Source organism: Protomyctophum parallelum (genome assembly GCF_964188405.1).
Source record: "Protomyctophum parallelum genome assembly, chromosome: 1".
NCBI classification, from domain to species: domain Eukaryota; kingdom Metazoa; phylum Chordata; class Actinopteri; order Myctophiformes; family Myctophidae; genus Protomyctophum; species Protomyctophum parallelum.
The window spans coordinates 69,040,123-69,056,499 of record NC_139697.1 but is presented as its reverse complement, the minus strand read 5'-3'; the positions used below and the strand labels follow the sequence as shown (position 1 = coordinate 69,056,499).

The window sequence follows — 16,377 nt, the reverse complement described above, 5'->3', positions numbered from 1 at the left end:
TGAGGAAGAACCTCCTCCTCCTCCTCCTCCACTTCTTCACAGGGTGCTTGGCTGCAAGAATCTGCAGTCAGGTGACTGAGGAACTTCACTTCTGATCTTCCTATATTTTGTTCACAACAGCAAGTCAGCTCCTTTATCAGGCATTCCTTCCTTGCAGCACCCTCCCAGTTTATTTCATAGCCACTGTTATGCAGTTTTGCTTTGATTAACTTGCCACTCATGTTCGTTTAGAAAAGCTTTGTTAGCTTTTGTCCAGAGTTTTCAGAGAATCTGAATATTGCTCAGTGATTCCAAATATTAACATTTTTTATGGGTCGAGGTGACACAAGAGTAGTCCTGTTTTTTTTTGTTTTGTTCTTTTCTACATTTCTTTCCACAAAAAGGAGGAAAAAACAATTGACCAAAATCTTTCAAACATATTGAAAATAGCAGATCTACAACTCGCAACACAACACAATTGCGTTGTGCGCTACTATATCGGCTATTTTCAACATATTTTATTTTTGAAATAATTAATTAATACATTTTTGTGCATTTGGGTCCCGGGGAGACACCAATTTCCTCTCTTTTGAGTTGATCTGAAAGGGTTTGGGAACCGCTCCTTTAGAGCAATCTAAGTTAGATTCCATACTTCTGATACTCCCATTCTGTATTGTCAAGCGGGCACACCTGCCTGGTCTTTAACCAGCGTGAAATGCAGTGGAAGTGGTAAGCGTGGTTGCAGACGCCCCAGGCAATTTTGCATTCCGGCTCGTTTCCTTGGCTGGCCTGGCACTCGATACATAAATCCATAATCTGATTGCGGCAGATGGCACAGTTATCCACGACAATGTCCCAGGACCACATTGCCACGGCATTCCATTTCTTCACTTCAATATTCTTCTTGTTGCCTGACTTGCTTTTAGTAACCTCTATAGCTGTTGACATTTTGAAAATGTATTTAGACTTGATTGTTTTGCTGGCAGTGTTGATTAAGATGCTTTGGCAAATGCATTGAGCAGGTGCTGGCTTATATATCGTCTGTCAGTGTTCTGACATCATAATGGGTTGTGATGTCATGCCATGTCACGTGTTCCCAAATATAGAATCCATTAAGTATTCTGGCAACAGTAACAGGCTGGACTCACTCTAACATACTGAGTAACCGGGGGCAGCCAACACAAACAAACCTGGATGACGTGAATGCCTTGTTACAGCCGTCCCAGGATTTCTGGATGTGCCCAAGTCTAAACTCTGACCGCAACCACACACTTATTCTGTTGTCTGCTGCAGGCACAACTTAAGACCGGCCCAGTCCCCTTGCTGACCTCAGTGACCTGGTGGTCCAGAGCTAGTGGTCTGGTACACTTCGTGTCATCTGCCACTGCCATGCCTCTGCCATTCTAGAGGCACGGCCAAGGTTAATGTTTCAAGAAGCTGCTTACGGAAAGGATCTGCTAGCAGCCTATTGTCTTCTGTGTCTATGCTGAATCAACTGGGCCGACTCGGGATAGACAACCTGTGTTGCATTTGGCCGCCCCATCAGGAGTCTACTTAGGGTGCCGAACGTTGCAATATCCGCTTCAACCAACTCAGCGGCGTTCAAGTTACGTAAGTAAGTAGCCTTGCTGAGCCATGAGGCCCATAGGGAAGGAGCCTATCTCCTGTTTCTGTAGCGTGAGGCAGCTTGATGTACATCAAGCTAGTATGTCGCAGGGATTTACCCCCAATCCAACCCTTGATGCTGAGTGTCAAGCAGGGGTCTCATTTTGGGGACCAAGCACTGGGTCCCACTGAGTCTTTGGTATGACCCGGCCAGGGATTGAACCCCGGCCTCCCAGTCCCAGGGCGGACACTCTAACCACAAGGTCACTGCTCTGGTTCAAGTTACTTGCCAATCGTAAATTAAGGTCCCCCCCCCCCTAGGTAATGCCAGCGCCATGTGCAGTGCTATCCGCCTGGAATGTGACCCAGTGGTCCGGTGGCAAAGGGTTGCACTTAAGGTCACTGAGTCCGAATCAGCAGTGCCGTAGCCGAAGCGGCGCTTTCTGCTCTCAAGGGGAAGGCATTGTTAGCGAAACAGTCTGGCTGTTTAATCTTTTTCAGAGTATCTGTAATCAAATGGATTAAGTAAAAGAAAAAATAAAGTCTAAAAGTATTTGTGCACTGATTTAAATATGGAATAATCTTGCTCTGCTTAGGAATACTTCACCCCAAAAATTATAAATTAAGTTACTCATACATTCCCACGAAGCCTTGAATTCAAGGAGATTGTTGTTTTGTGCCAAAAATGAGCCAATAATTCTGAATTTGCTGTGTCCGCTGCAGTAGGAGTCCAATGCAAAAGTATATAAAAGAATAATATAAACTCCAATACAACTCATTATTAGAATAGGATTCAAGCTGTTGTCCATGATATTGTGTTATGATTAGGTGGCATTGAAACATGTGCAGCTACTGGTTCAGGAACTGAAGGCTGATCTGAAAGATGTGAATCTAGAGAATATGCCTGTTGTGTTGCGTTGCTGTTGAAGCTATAGTGAGTTGTTACAGCCTAGGAGGTGAATGGATAGTGGTGAGCAGAAGGTCACAGGTTCAAGCCCCAACCCCAACAGTAGGTGTAGGTGTCCCAAGCAAGACACATTATTAACCTCTTAACTGCTCCTCTGTCTCTCTGCCCTCACCTATGCATGTACTTGTCTCACTGCAGCATGGAAGAGGAAATTAACATTATTAGGTGCAGCTGCACTGTGACACCAGCAGGTGGCTTTAGAGTATACAGTACAGTTACATAATAACTTAGCATAATAGATGTTGTAGAAAGTAAATGTAACTCTGTTACACCCAGTAGTTTACAGGTAGCCGTCCGTCTGGATGAAGAAATGTTTAAGACTTTACGCTGAAGTATTTCCGGAGCCCAGTCGATTTTGGTGCCTAGAAATAACTTTTTAAGGTCTTCACCAGGCATTTTTGCATGAGATGTGCACACACTCCTCCCTGTGAAGCATTCAGTAGTCCACATGGCATCCAGAGACCTTCATGATGTGATTGATGGATTGTGGTGATGGAGTGACATTTCTATCCAGTATTGGTATATATCAATATCTTTAGATCTGTGGTCTGCAGGGCCTTCATTTCTGTGATTTTAGAGGGAAATCAGCCTGGCACGCTTCTGCTTGAGCAAAGACAGATTTGCATAGCGCATTGAGAGAATAAAGATGAAGTTCCCAAAAGCAAGTAGAGGGAACTTGGAATTTTTGGCCTCTTCCTTAATTGTCAAACAATGGCCTCCGCAGGACATTATTTCACTCTAGCTATAGCATGGCCTGCTGCTCCTTTGCCACCTCTTGGTGGATGTGCTCAACGTCACAGCTTCTGTAAACCATACTGACTCTACACATGGACCCTTCAGGTTGGGATACTCTGTGGTCAAACAGGGCTTGCCTTGGGCTGCCCTCTTCATGTGCTTCCCTTCTAGGATAAGCCTATGCCTGTCTGTCATAGTTTCAGAACTATCTCCTTCAACTTCAACTTCAAATAACTTTATTTTTCCTTTCGGAAACTTCTTTTGTGCAGTGGTAAAGACAACAGAAATCACAGTACACACAAACACAGTTACTATATAAAATATCATAAAAAGGACTTTTTAAGAGAAACTACTTAAAAGCTGTTCTATAAGTGCCAATAATTAAAAATCTAAATATTTACTGTATGCAACCTATGCGTTCACTATATAGTCCAGGGATAGGGATTCCAAGAGTTTCAGCCTAGGTGTTCAAGAGTCTGATGGAGGTGGGCACAAAGCTAGCTGAGCCCCTTTTAATGAGTTTTGATGCTCTGTATCACCGGCCTGAGGGCATTAGTTCGTAGTGGTTATGGAGGGTGTGTTTGTTGTCCTCAACTATTTGAAAGGCCTTCTTTATTGTCTTTATTGTTCTTTATTTTATGGATTTTCTATGGTTATGGCTGAGTCATAGTGACATGGCATAGTTAGCTAACTTTATTAGGGTGAGATGGGATGATATGTGTTTCTCATAGTTCAACATGTCCGCTCCATGACAACATTTTCAGATACAGGAAGATGCTTGATGCTGGTTTTGTCAAACATTGACATTCCGTTTGCTTCATATTGGCAAAAGATTGCATAGCGACAGCTGACTCTGGAGCTTAAATTCACTGCAGGTCCAAGTGCTATTATAGGTAGCCTAAACAGTATTTAAGAGGCAACATGTCTGGAATAGTTGAATTTGCCTTTTAATATTTTTCCACATTCATTGTGTTCATGACTTGTGCTTGTGCTCAACAGGCCGGATCATAAGGTTAAAACGAGCCTTCAACACATTGAGACAAATAGAAAACCCAATTCCAGTGGCATAGGCAAAATAATTTGGCAAAGTTTTGACCATAGTGTAGGATACTAGGATTGTAAATTGAGGGGGCATTAGGCTGCTAGACTATAGGCCAGTAGTAACCAATTCACTGTTGCAGTTTTGCTTGTAAAGGCTTGAATTTATACAATTTATACAATTACTTAGTAGTAGTGATCGACCGATATGTTTTTTTCATGGCCGATGCCGACTACCGATTAGTGGAGATCAAAGAGCCTGATAGCCGATATGAATTTAAGTAAAAATCGAAAATTTTGTTTAACAACACAAGAATTCCTTTAAATGCATTGGAGAACATTATCATCGGCCGTTGACGATAATTATGATCCCTACTTAGTAGACTCTTAACATTTCAATATTAAAAGCAGCCTATTTTGCGAGTATCCAGTTTTTTAAATAATAAAATGTTGACTAATATACACAGACTGACACAAAACACAATTCTTAATGAAAATTTGACATTTTAATGGAAACTAAAATTGTGAACACTTGTTTTTTTAATTTAATTAAATCTATTACATTGTTTGGAATTTGAGGGTTATTATCATGCTTTTAAAAAAGGAACATTGTAATGTGACACTTGTTAAATTCAAAGAAAACATAATGAAACAATCAGACTGCACACTTAAAAACTTTAAATGTCAAGAAGTTGTAAGACATTTTCTAGAAAGAAATGCTATTGACCATTTTGACAGGGCAGCTATTTTGCTATTCTGACACATGGTTGGGGAAACCCTTCCCACCCCTTGGGTTGGGGAAGTAATGCAACAGCAAAATGGCCACCATGTGAATATGGTCAATCGCCTTATTTTCTGGGAGCTAGAAGTGAAGAGGTGAAAGAAGAGAAGCAAACTTATAATGCATCAACAAGCACATAGCCATTTGAGATGACACAGAGAAACAGAACGAACATGACTCGGCACCACATAGCCTATCACCTCTCCACACAAACATTTTGCAGTACAGAATTCTGTTAAGACGCACAATGCTCTTGGTTATGCCCCATGTTTGTAAGTGTAAATACTGTACCTCTCAGGTGCCATAGAGGAAAATTAAAAAGTACCCCCCCCTCCAAAAAAAAAAAGTACAAGAGAAAGTCTTCCCCAGAGGCAAACACAGCAGTAAGAGGGACAGTTTTAAAATGAAGCACAAACACCAAGTCCAGCATTTCCCTTTACAGACAATTGATTACTGGATGAAGCAGCAGCACTTTAGGTATTAGTTTTGCTCTCCAATAATTTCTCCTTGCTCATACCATAAGTCATATCACACTCATGAAACGACATTCAGCTGCTACAGTATTGGCGACTCAAAGATCCTCCCATGCCCTGCAGTTTGTCACAAAGCTGGGCATCTGTGCGTGGGCCATAAAGTAAAGTAGCTGAATATCTGAGTTGTGTGTACCTTTGGCGAAAGCAGATTTAGAGTTGTCAAACTGTAAGTTCATACCCCATAACTCACTCAATATAATTAACAATACACAGGGGGCGGGGGCAATGCATTAACAGGAACTTTCTTGGTGTACAGTTTTCCCAATACTTCAGCATGACTATGAGGAAAATAGTTAAAAGTAATTTGTATAAAAATTGTTGAAAAAAGTAGCATTTACCATCAGCTTCAAATATATTAATATTGATGCTATATGGGGAAAATAGGTCTACTTCAGTCTTGATCAACAACTAAAGTCTAAAACTGTATGATCAAAAATGAGACATCGTAATTCTCCCTATCATAATCCTCTGAAATAAAGTAGTTTGATACTATTTGTGCATCTATGGATAAATTAAGTGACAATTCAAAAATAAACTTAGTATTTAAAAACATACACAAAGTTAAAATATGTAGTTAAATCAGTTCAAATTAAAATGTGCTACCTCTGACCTTAACTTGACGATGGACTGGCATGTCTACACATCAGCAAGCAGTTCTCACAAAAATCAGTCCCATTCAAAGTGATTTTGGCTTTCGGTCACACAATTTTCAAGCCATAACAGTTAAAAATCTAGCAAACATCTAAAACGCACATTGCTTTCAACTACTTCCATGTCAGTTAAAGAAATAAAGACAGCTGTAAGAAAATTTGACTAGCAAACATTACAGGGAAGAAAACAAAAAAAATACATGGCACGGATATATGCTGGAAGCAGTTTTTAAACAATCAAAATCGCTGTAAAAGTATATTTATCACACAGGCACCTGAACATGAAACAGATTTTTCTTTTAAAATAAGGGGAACTTGCATATAATAGGAAGAACTCACTATGCACACACCCAAAAACATGGCCAAATGGCCAAACTCATTCAAAACCCAGAGGCCTGCTTCAGCATCCTTGAGGTGATTGCACATCCTGAGGGGGAGGAGAAAACAAAGAATCCACATGTTCAAGCACACCAACACCCCCCCCCCCCCCATCATTGTATTACTGTATACTCCACTATCAAGAGCCAGTTTTTGGTTTTGCAGGCTAATGTTAAATAATCTATCTTTTCATTAATGCATATTCAGTATAGCCTTGATGCTGTATTAAGTGCCTTAAAATATGAGGAGCCTTGGTGCAGGTGGTGTGTGACATCTGATTTCCCTGTAGCCAGGACAAACCTCAAAACAAAAAACTAAAACTTGGAAGAAAAACAAAACAAAAAAAAAAAAAAAAGCTCAAAGGCCATTCACCATAAGACAAAAGTTAAAACTCACATACCGATTTTGACCACCCTGTTTTACATTTAGAAGCACATAGAACTGTTCACTGTCCACTCAGATGCAATTTATAGTTTGAGACCGGTTCAATGCATTGCACTGTATATTTTGACATTTAGGTTATGGGAGCCTGATTGAGTCACTTTGTCTATCGAGCATGGGCATTCAGAAAAGAACACAATGCCAATATTTATGCCAGATTTTCGGCTATCGTTAAAAACACACAAAAAGTATAAATATTAAAGGACAACATGCATTCAGAAACACCTTATTGACCAGGTAAGACCATTTTGTTCTCATCTGAAAAGACAGTCACGCAATGTACAATGGAACAAAAACACAAAGCATAAATCATAGACGGCTACCAAGGCTTAGCCAGAGGGAAGTAAAAGGTCAAAGTTGTACAAAACATAATTGTTAATTGCAATTATGTCTTACTGTTCCCTCCCTGTGTTTAATACAAGTTGTGACATGGCCTAATCATCGAGCATAAGAACTAGACTTGAAAGCTCAGAGCTAGATTGTAGCCGCTTGATAAAATAAGACTTGCTACACCATAAAAAATGACAACTGAATCATCACAAACTGCAAGATTATGTTCAATTCAAGGAAATCAATGCAGAGAAATGTGCTTCACTAAGTGAAATTCGTAGGCTTACAGCTTACAATGATCAATTGCAAGCCATGACAACTTTCATCAAATGAAATAATTTGGTGTTCTGTTACAGCATATGATATTATACAACAGGACTCCAATTAAGCATTTAAACCATTTTAAATTTGGGCACATTACATGACAGGGACCATTTGGCAGGGAAGAAAAGAAAAAGAAAATATTTAACATAGTCATGGCTTTATCAACACTACCTGAGTTACATTTAATAGTTCTGTATTTATCTTTTTTCTGAAAAGTAACAGCCCAGAGCCATTCTTTCGAGGAGTTTCTCATCAGTACATATAGATCTCTTGTAATTAAAAGATAAAAGTAATTAGTTTACATAAAGTGCTATTAATCCACCAAATCACATATTCTAGACGAAGGAAACTTGAATCATTATCGTCCTTAGCCGACAACCAATCCTGGAGAGTGTATTAACATAATGCCATGGCCGGCCAATTAGCATGTTGCGTAATTTGGGCTCCCTAGACTTGTATAGAACTTTTGAAAAAGCCTCATCTACAAAACTGATTTCACAATATTTAAACTATGCAAGAGTTTATGTAATTGATGAGATCACATCATCTTAACCTGTTGGGACACAGAAATATGCCAATTAAGTACTACAGGCAAAAACTGCTTTGTGATGTTTTTGAGGTCCAATATAAGCCATTTCACAAGCTATACAGGGACTGCATGGTGTTATTGCACACTTGTTTGCAAACTAAAAATATCCACAGTATAACATAATACGTAGTACTATTTATCTTCACATTTTAACACAATATGACAAAGTGGCTAGTCAGGGACCCTGGATTAGTATTGCAAATGTGTTTTACTGTTATCTTTGTATGGTAATGAACAGTGACCTTCTGATTTTCTCATCTCCACCAGTAAACATGCAAGAAATACAATGCCATACAGTTGAGCAATGCTGAGTTAGCAAAAGATATAGTACATTTCAACTGGTTTTGAAGAAGAAACAAACAAAAAAAGACTTGGGAACAAATGTAAATTAACCATTTTCCTAATGGAGAAAATGTAGCAAAAATAATTTGCATGGACATCCTGAGTCTTCCTTTGAGAAAAATAAATGCTCGAAAACACAGAATACCACTTATGATACTCCAAGTGGTGTTCTGTGCTTTCGTCACCTTCACCATATCCCTAAACTCACATTATTCACATAATATAATGATTCATGTCATATGATACGGTATGAATCTGAATGTAAGAATAGGTCGAACGAACCATATATCATTTGATCACATGAAATGTATGGAGTTTTAAAGGATAAAAGTAAAAGACTTTGATGAAGACAAACCATAACCCGATTCTAAAAGTGTTAGTACAACCAGTATGAAACAACAGAAATGAAGGAGCGTGGCTTTCATTCACAACGGGCACTTCTGTTTTCTGTGCTCTGGGGTCCTTATGCAGCATAGATAACACTGCAATGCATGATGTAGGACAAATAGTGTCATGAGAGAGAGAGAGCAGAGCAAGCAGTTATTTACTGGGCATTCTAATTTCCTCCATGTAATTAAGACAAATGTTGTCCCTCACTGGATAGGGCCTGACAATACCGCTCAACTTTTCACTCAATTCGCAGTTTAACAAGACTGCCAACCATTCAGTTTCACAAGTTCAAGGCATTCTTTTCTCGTCTTTTGTGATGATTTCGAATTTGCACACAGATGCTGTGGAAATTTTAAAATATATCTACAAGGAACAAATTGAATGCATGGAGAAACAAAATGATTGAGGCAGCCTACAGTCACACTGACAGTTGCCACAGTTCAATGGACAACAGGATAAAGGCTTGGGAGGTGCAGTCCAACACCTCCTTTGAGATACTCCCAATATTTGTAAAGAGCTATGACACAGCATGTCTAGCACAGTGTCACTAGTGTCCATTCATATAATTTGGAGAGGCACCACATAACTCCTGCACACTTCTTTCGAGTACTTGTTTCTGAATTAAGTCCAACGATGATGCCCCCAAAAAGGTCCATCATTTCACCCAATGTCCAAAACTAAATCCATTATGACACACAAATGTCTATTTCTCACAGTCACAGTCTCACAAAGTTATCCAACAGGATCATGACATCCGTGGTAGAGAACTGCAGCACCCAGGAGAGGAGGTTAGTACTGTGGGCAATCTACCTCCTCACTGATTAGGTCCATCCTTGGTCTCATCATAAACCACTACTCTTTTTGGATCTAGAGCACAGGAAAGAAAGATTACATGATTAGATAAGTTGAGACTTATCACCCAAAGACAAACTTGTAGATGCTTTTTAAATCCATTTGGCAATCCCCCAGTGTCCAGGTACCACGGCTTTTGGCTTTTCTGTTAACATAAAATACTAGCGGTAATGGTAAACCTTTGTCAAACCTTTACCGATTGACAAATGGATGAAACTCTTCCATTTCAATTTGTTTCTGACAAACACATTCAAGGACATTTCTTAGTAGCGACTTGTGCCATTGAATGTGTGGTGAGGAGATAAACAAATTGACTTGATGTCAATATTTACTTAATTAAATAGAATATATTATAAACTGTCAATTTTTTTCCTACACCAGTTACTAGGTTTATTACACATAATTACTACATTATGAGTCGATTATATTACTTGTACAAGCTCACACACATATACACACACACACACACACACACTATATATATATATATATATATATAGGATTCTTGAACTTTCAGTGTATGTTTCTCTGATCTCTTCAAAATCAGTGCTGACCCGTTATACTAAATGTAAACCAGTCAATATCATTTACCTTGTTTTTTCAAGTTGAAAATGTATTCCATTTCTGTAGAAGAAAAAAATATTAGATATTAGATCAAGAAACAAAACAGCGAGCACATACAAACTTTCAGGCTACACATTAGGGCTGGGCGATAGGACTTCAAATCAATATCACGATTAATGAACAATTACATTTAAAACGAGTGAAAATAGCAGATATGCCTATAGAGTTCGTAGATCGGCTATTTTCCTCTATTTTTGTACGCCACCATTGTACAACAAAGTTCAGGATTAAGTGGTTAAAGGTACGGTAAGTGACATTACTTACCGTAGTTAGCATAAGTGATCCAAAAAGAACACAAAATAAATATATTTGTATAGCAATCATTGCTATAGTGTTTGTTCAGTAACGGGGTCTCAAAGTCTCTCCAGCTCATAGTGCCAATTTTATCCAAATAAGAGATTACTCGTACAGGATAAACAAGTTCAATTTGAAGCGATGACAAATGGAAATTAATTATATAAAGCTGATAAATGGGTATTATCTCCTGATTGGTTGAAAATTCTCTGTTCATTAAAGAGCTAAGAGATGGGGGACCCGTTATTGAACAAACACTAGCAAAACAAAAAAAGGTCGAGACAAAAATATAATTTACCACACCTAGACTTATATTATCAATTTAGTAAATTAGAAAACTATTAGAATTTGTAGTAGAAAGTAAATTTGTTAATATATAAGATATATATTAAAAAGAAACTACACAAAATAAACCTGATCCAATTAACCTACATGAGCAAGATCAAGTTGGTTACTGATTCTAAATCGGTATCGGTCGGTTTCTATACATTTTCGGTTAAATACCCAGCCCTATTACACATCAAATTGCCATTAATAGAAAAATTATGAAGAGATAAGCTGATGAAAGTTACCTTTAGTGTGATAAGTGACAGCAGCTTTAACATCGAAGGAACCCCAGCTACACCTTCTATCAAGGATTTTTGAATGGGCCTGCTCTTTAGATGAGCCAAATGACAAGGTGGGCAGTAGGCCCTGCACATGCTTAGCACCATTGTCTTTACTGGGGACCAACACAGAGCAACCTGGACTCTTGGCCTCCACTTTTGTTTTATCCTGGCCGCGTAGATGTGTCTTTGTTTCATCCTCAGCCACTGCACAAACACTGGGGACACAAGTCCTTTTCTCTGGGTCTTGAGCCAATGGCTCTGGGATTGATGAGCTATAGTCAAGGCATGGCTGGGCAACCTGGGCTGATACAGGGGAACACTCTCCGTGAAATGTGACCACAGTAGGTTTATCATCCACATTAAGTTTCCCATTTCCTCCTTCTGCGCCCAAGCTGGGCTCATTGATGAAGGAAAGCCCCCACTGATTCTGGAAGATATCGCCCAAGGCTTTCTGATTTGTCTGAGCAGCCGGTGCATCAAGTTGGCGAGCACTAGGGAGCACAGGTTGCATATTTAAAGGGTAAATTAAAAGAGTACACTTTCTAGGCTCATAAGCTTCTGCATCCACAGCACTGGTTGTCGAGCTACAGTTACTGTCCAAAGGAGATGCTACATTCTCACCACTTGGGAGAGAAGGGGCTGGTGGAATACTACTAGCAGCAGGGGCAAAGAAGGTACCCATTGATGGGCAGCTGTTTCCATTACCAGAAACAGGACCATTAGTAAAGCTAGCTGAGGTGATCGTTTTCATAGCCGACATGGGGACCTGTGACAGTCTAACAGGCGGAGGCAGTGCCTCAGCTCCACCTTGGGCTTTGTTGAGGTTCTCCTTTACTTTACTTGCATAACTGATCTTGGGCACAGTTTTAGCACTGCTATTGTCCACAGGAAATACTGGAGGGGGCTTGAACAAAGTCCATGAGTCCTCTTTTGAAGAGGAAAGCTTTGCTTTGTGCCTTTCCTCAAATTTCTTACCAAACGTGCCTACAGGTTTGCCATCCGAGTTTTTCCTCTGAGATTCACCCATTGGCATCTCAGTGGTAACCACCCGTCTAGTTGCTGAGTGAACTTCTGCTTTATGGCCAGCCCTGAAGCCATCCAGTCTTGAATTTACTCCCTTCTCTGTTGTATCTGGATTAAAAGCCCCAGAATCATGGGTTGCATTTCCCTGCTGCATGTCCTTCTCCTTTTCAATACTCATATTCTCAATGTGCTTAATGCTGTTACACCTGGCCTTGCGTTTCTTAGGAGTAGTATATCCACCTTCGGAGCCACTGCCATCATTGTCCAGCGACTGCTTGCTTGAATAACCATTTGTAATGAAGCCACAGTTTACAATGCCATTTTGAAGCAATATAGGGTCTTTCTTATCCACCGACTGACCCTCAGTGTGATGCAAATCGAGGGCCTTTTCCTTGTCATGTTTTAGGTCCATATTCTTCTTATGGTCCAAACCTTTGCTGCTCACTTTTGGAGCAGTTGTGTACAGCTTTTGTGTTGACTTCTGTTTCACGTTTGTATTTATGTGTCTGTTACCATTGCTGCTGGAGGGAAACGACATAGCAACAGTATCCTCTTCCTCACCGATGTTTATTTTTCTATTACCTGAAAGGGAAGTACAATCAGGTTAAATTCCATTGTGGGAATAGTTAAAGCACTGTCAACTCTACATTCATGCAATTACCCTCTCTTGCCATTTTAGGGATTGCTGCATACAGCATTTATATTGAATGTATTGATAAGCCAATGAATGTTGCATAGTTGAGTTGTGTGCAGGTATGAACTCTAGGTTCTAGAGTTAAATTAGCATTTTAACTCACTAATTACATGTAGTTTATTTTTTACAGTTAATAAAATACAATGTATATCTGCTGTTCTATAGTTTGTTTGTATCTTAAAGGAAAAGTGCACTACAACAAACTAAAACATTACTCATGTGATTTTTTTTATTTTGGCTTATGTAAGCGTCTTTGCTTATTATACGTGTAGCCTACATAACCTCAAATCATAGCATGCCCAGGCTGTTGGGGAAACCTCGATACGTTGGTGTCTTAACTAAATCATACAGAGCAGGCGATTTTTATTAGCAAAATTATTCTTGTCTGGGTGAACAGAAAGCATTGATTGATCAGTGTTGGCCTAAGCGTGTCATTTGAAGCAGCCATACTAGGAGCTGTTCGCGTGATTCCAGGCTGACAGCACAACATGCAACAGGCCCACCCGGAAAAAAAAACATAGATAGCATTAGCAATAGCCTATGACAACTACCAGACCAATCACCAAGTTTTCCAACTTTGACACTGCAAATCGTTCATGTGTGGCATAAGAGGGAACTAGCACATCGATTGATACAAATGGAAGACAACCAACGTATCTGTGTAGAGTTTAAAAACGCTTAACAAGCGTGACGGCCGGGAAATATCTATGCTAGCTGTGCAGGTTAACTTTAGCATTAGCTTACAATAATATTCTAACATGGCCGACAGGAAATGCATCCACGGAACATTCCAGTGGAGCCGGCATGTTTTCGTAAAACTCTACACAAGGTCCAATACAAAAAAACAATCTTTAGCTACACGTCGTCGAGCACACACGGGACCGCAGGGTTCTCGTGCAGGCCATCGTTCACACCGTAGAAAGCACACGTTAAACGGCTGGTTGAAACCCGGCGCACACAAGGTCAATCCCCGATATGTCAAACCAACCACCACACCAACTGTCACGCAACGTCACCTAAACGAGCGTTAGCTTAACTTTATTGTCGTGGTCTGTTGGAATCGATTTGGGCCTCAAGTCCCCTCACCGTCAGTAACATGCGTTGTTATCTCAGCCGGTTGACTGTAAAAATCTAGCGTACACACCTTCAACTGCGATGGAGTTATAACGCTTAGTTAACGTACTTCTTCGGTCGTCGCGAGCGACCATCTCATTTAGCTCGACCAAAAAACATGGATGCCCTGGCCCCCTGCCCCCCCATCTCCAACTGAAAAAGTGTCGACGCAACTCTAAACGTTGCATTCGGTTTAAAAATAACAGCAATAACTTATATTTTTGTCGAGCGAAAGAAACGCTCGCGTGGCGTGACTACGTGTACGCAAAATTAGCCGCGAGTTAGCTTAGCTAAAGCCTCTTGGTTGCACTTCGCCCGTACGAGGGCGTCGCGCGGCGAAAATAAGACGATCTACAAGCTCACTGCGCGCCGCGTAAGCGACGCATTGTGAGCTTGTGGATCTGCCATTTGTCGCCGAGTTAGCTAAAAAATGCTAGCCCCCCGTCTGGTCTGTCTGCTGTGTGGCTGACTGACATTAGCTGACTAAGGCTAGCATGAACGATGTAATGTAAGCTAACTTTTCCTCCCCTAACCTGTTTTCTTCTTCGTCGTCGCTTCCTGGTGCTGATACTGGATGTTGTGGCTCTGGTCATGTTTTATTAAAGGTGTGTGTTGAGTAGAGGGGTTGTCTGTGTCGTCTCCTTGGCGCTGGTGGTGTCCCTGTCTCTCAGTGTGTGGTGGAGCCCGCAGCAGATCTTTGGGCTGTTCCTCCATTGAAGTGTGGAAGGTTCTTCTTGTCCAGATTCACAGAACAGTCCAATCAGTGCCAGTGGAAAACGGAAGCTATTTGAAGCTCTGGAAACGTCAGCAGTAAAGGTCTAAAAAAACGATACTATTTTGGGTGGTCACCAGCCACCACCGCCGCGCCACCAACACTCCTATGTGTTGCATTTAAGGTGTAGCTATTCCGAGAAGAACATGTTCTGGCACCGTTAAAATACGTGGGAGAAAACGACGAAAAATAATATGTCATCCGCTCACGAAATGGAACAGTGTTGTTGTTTTTTACGTGTTGACCAGCCGCCCGGAAAGGTTTGCAGACTGGACGATAACACGGGTGGGGTTTGGTTCGGTGAAATGTAATCATATGACCAATGGAGCTGCCACGTCTCCATGCGGGGGACACTATCTGGGGTGGGGGTGGGGGTGGGGGGAGAAGTGCCCCGCAGAGGCAGATTCTTTTCTTTTTTTTTTTAGAAAACGAATTTTATATATTCTCAAATAAATATTTGATTGTATTTTTTTGTATTATTTATGTTAAAGTATAGCAAAAAGTGGGCAAAGAAATCAAGAGTTTAACATGAATGCAGGCCTACTTTCATTGTGATTCATGTGATACAGACGTTTATTGTCAAATGGATGGATGATATGAAGGAGTAAAGTGTTCTAAACGTTTCTGAAATAGTTTCTTGGACGCGCAGATGTAACACAAAACTTGTAAAGAAGTTTGATTGGATTCATTGGAAATAATGTTGGAATGGGATGAGATGTGTCACGTGACGTAATCACTGACATAAGTCCCCATGGGCATGTGCAATAAGACATGACTACTGTCATTATGCCCAATTTCCCATAATAATATTATAGGTCAAATTTGACCTAAACCCAAACCATAAGCCTGAACCAGGGATGCCAGAATCTTGGAGATATTTTTGGGTGTGGTAGTAGATATAGATAGTTTGACACTTTTATCAGGCTTGCCTTACTAGCATTGGAAAATGATGGGTACAGTTTCAGCCATTAAAACACAAAGAATTTGATGACTGAAGCCCCAAGACATATCTTTAACCATTCATGATTTAAGTGAACATCTCTGTATGATTCCATGCACTGCCCATGGGGTCCTCCCCCAGACACTTTTTTTTACATAGTAGATGTAAATGACTGTGTTCTGGTGAATTTTAGGAGTTTGATACCAAATCCAGGAGGGATGACAATGCAGGAGTCCGAGTCCTGCCGGAGATATGGTCGAATTGCAGGAGACTCCTGCGGGATCCAGGAGTGTTGGCAGCCCTTCCCTGTGGCGTGATCAAGGCATTCACTCTCCTGGATCAATAAAGTGCTTATTCCTATACATTTACGTTTAC

The 16,377-nt window shown here is 40.4% G+C and overlaps 1 protein-coding gene across 2 annotated transcripts; it reads right to left on the bottom strand.

The window, feature by feature from the left end:
- Positions 1-4,808: 4,808 nt before the first annotated feature.
- nufip2 (nuclear FMR1 interacting protein 2) lies at positions 4,809-15,387 on the bottom strand. 2 transcript variants are annotated; one of them, XM_083764681.1, is made up of 4 exons: positions 14,824-15,387; positions 11,425-13,065; positions 10,526-10,558; positions 4,809-9,949 (listed from the first exon to the last, which is right to left on the bottom strand). In XM_083764681.1, exons 1-4 carry the CDS (start codon positions 15,002-15,004, stop codon positions 9,897-9,899), a joined length of 1,908 nt encoding a protein of 635 aa, XP_083620807.1. In that variant the 5' UTR covers positions 15,005-15,387; the 3' UTR covers positions 4,809-9,896. The 2 variants fall into 2 exon arrangements, with proteins under 2 accessions (XP_083620807.1, XP_083620808.1); XM_083764682.1 differs by lacking the exon at positions 14,824-15,387 and adding an exon at positions 14,322-14,395.
- Between the last annotated feature and the right edge of the window lie 990 nt (positions 15,388-16,377).

Bases quoted from the DNA above. Each gene is read 5' to 3' on its own strand.
- nufip2 (XM_083764681.1), bottom strand. From the start codon at position 15,004: ATGGAGGAACAGCCCAAAGATCTGCTGCGGGCTCCACCACACACTGAG. The intron at 13,066-14,823 runs GTTAGGGGAGGA...CTTCCCTTTCAG, and splicing joins GACGACGAAGAAGAAAACAG to GTAATAGAAAAATAAACATC. The intron at 10,559-11,424 runs GTAACTTTCATC...TTTCTTCTACAG, and splicing joins TGTCACTTATCACACTAAAG to AAATGGAATACATTTTCAAC.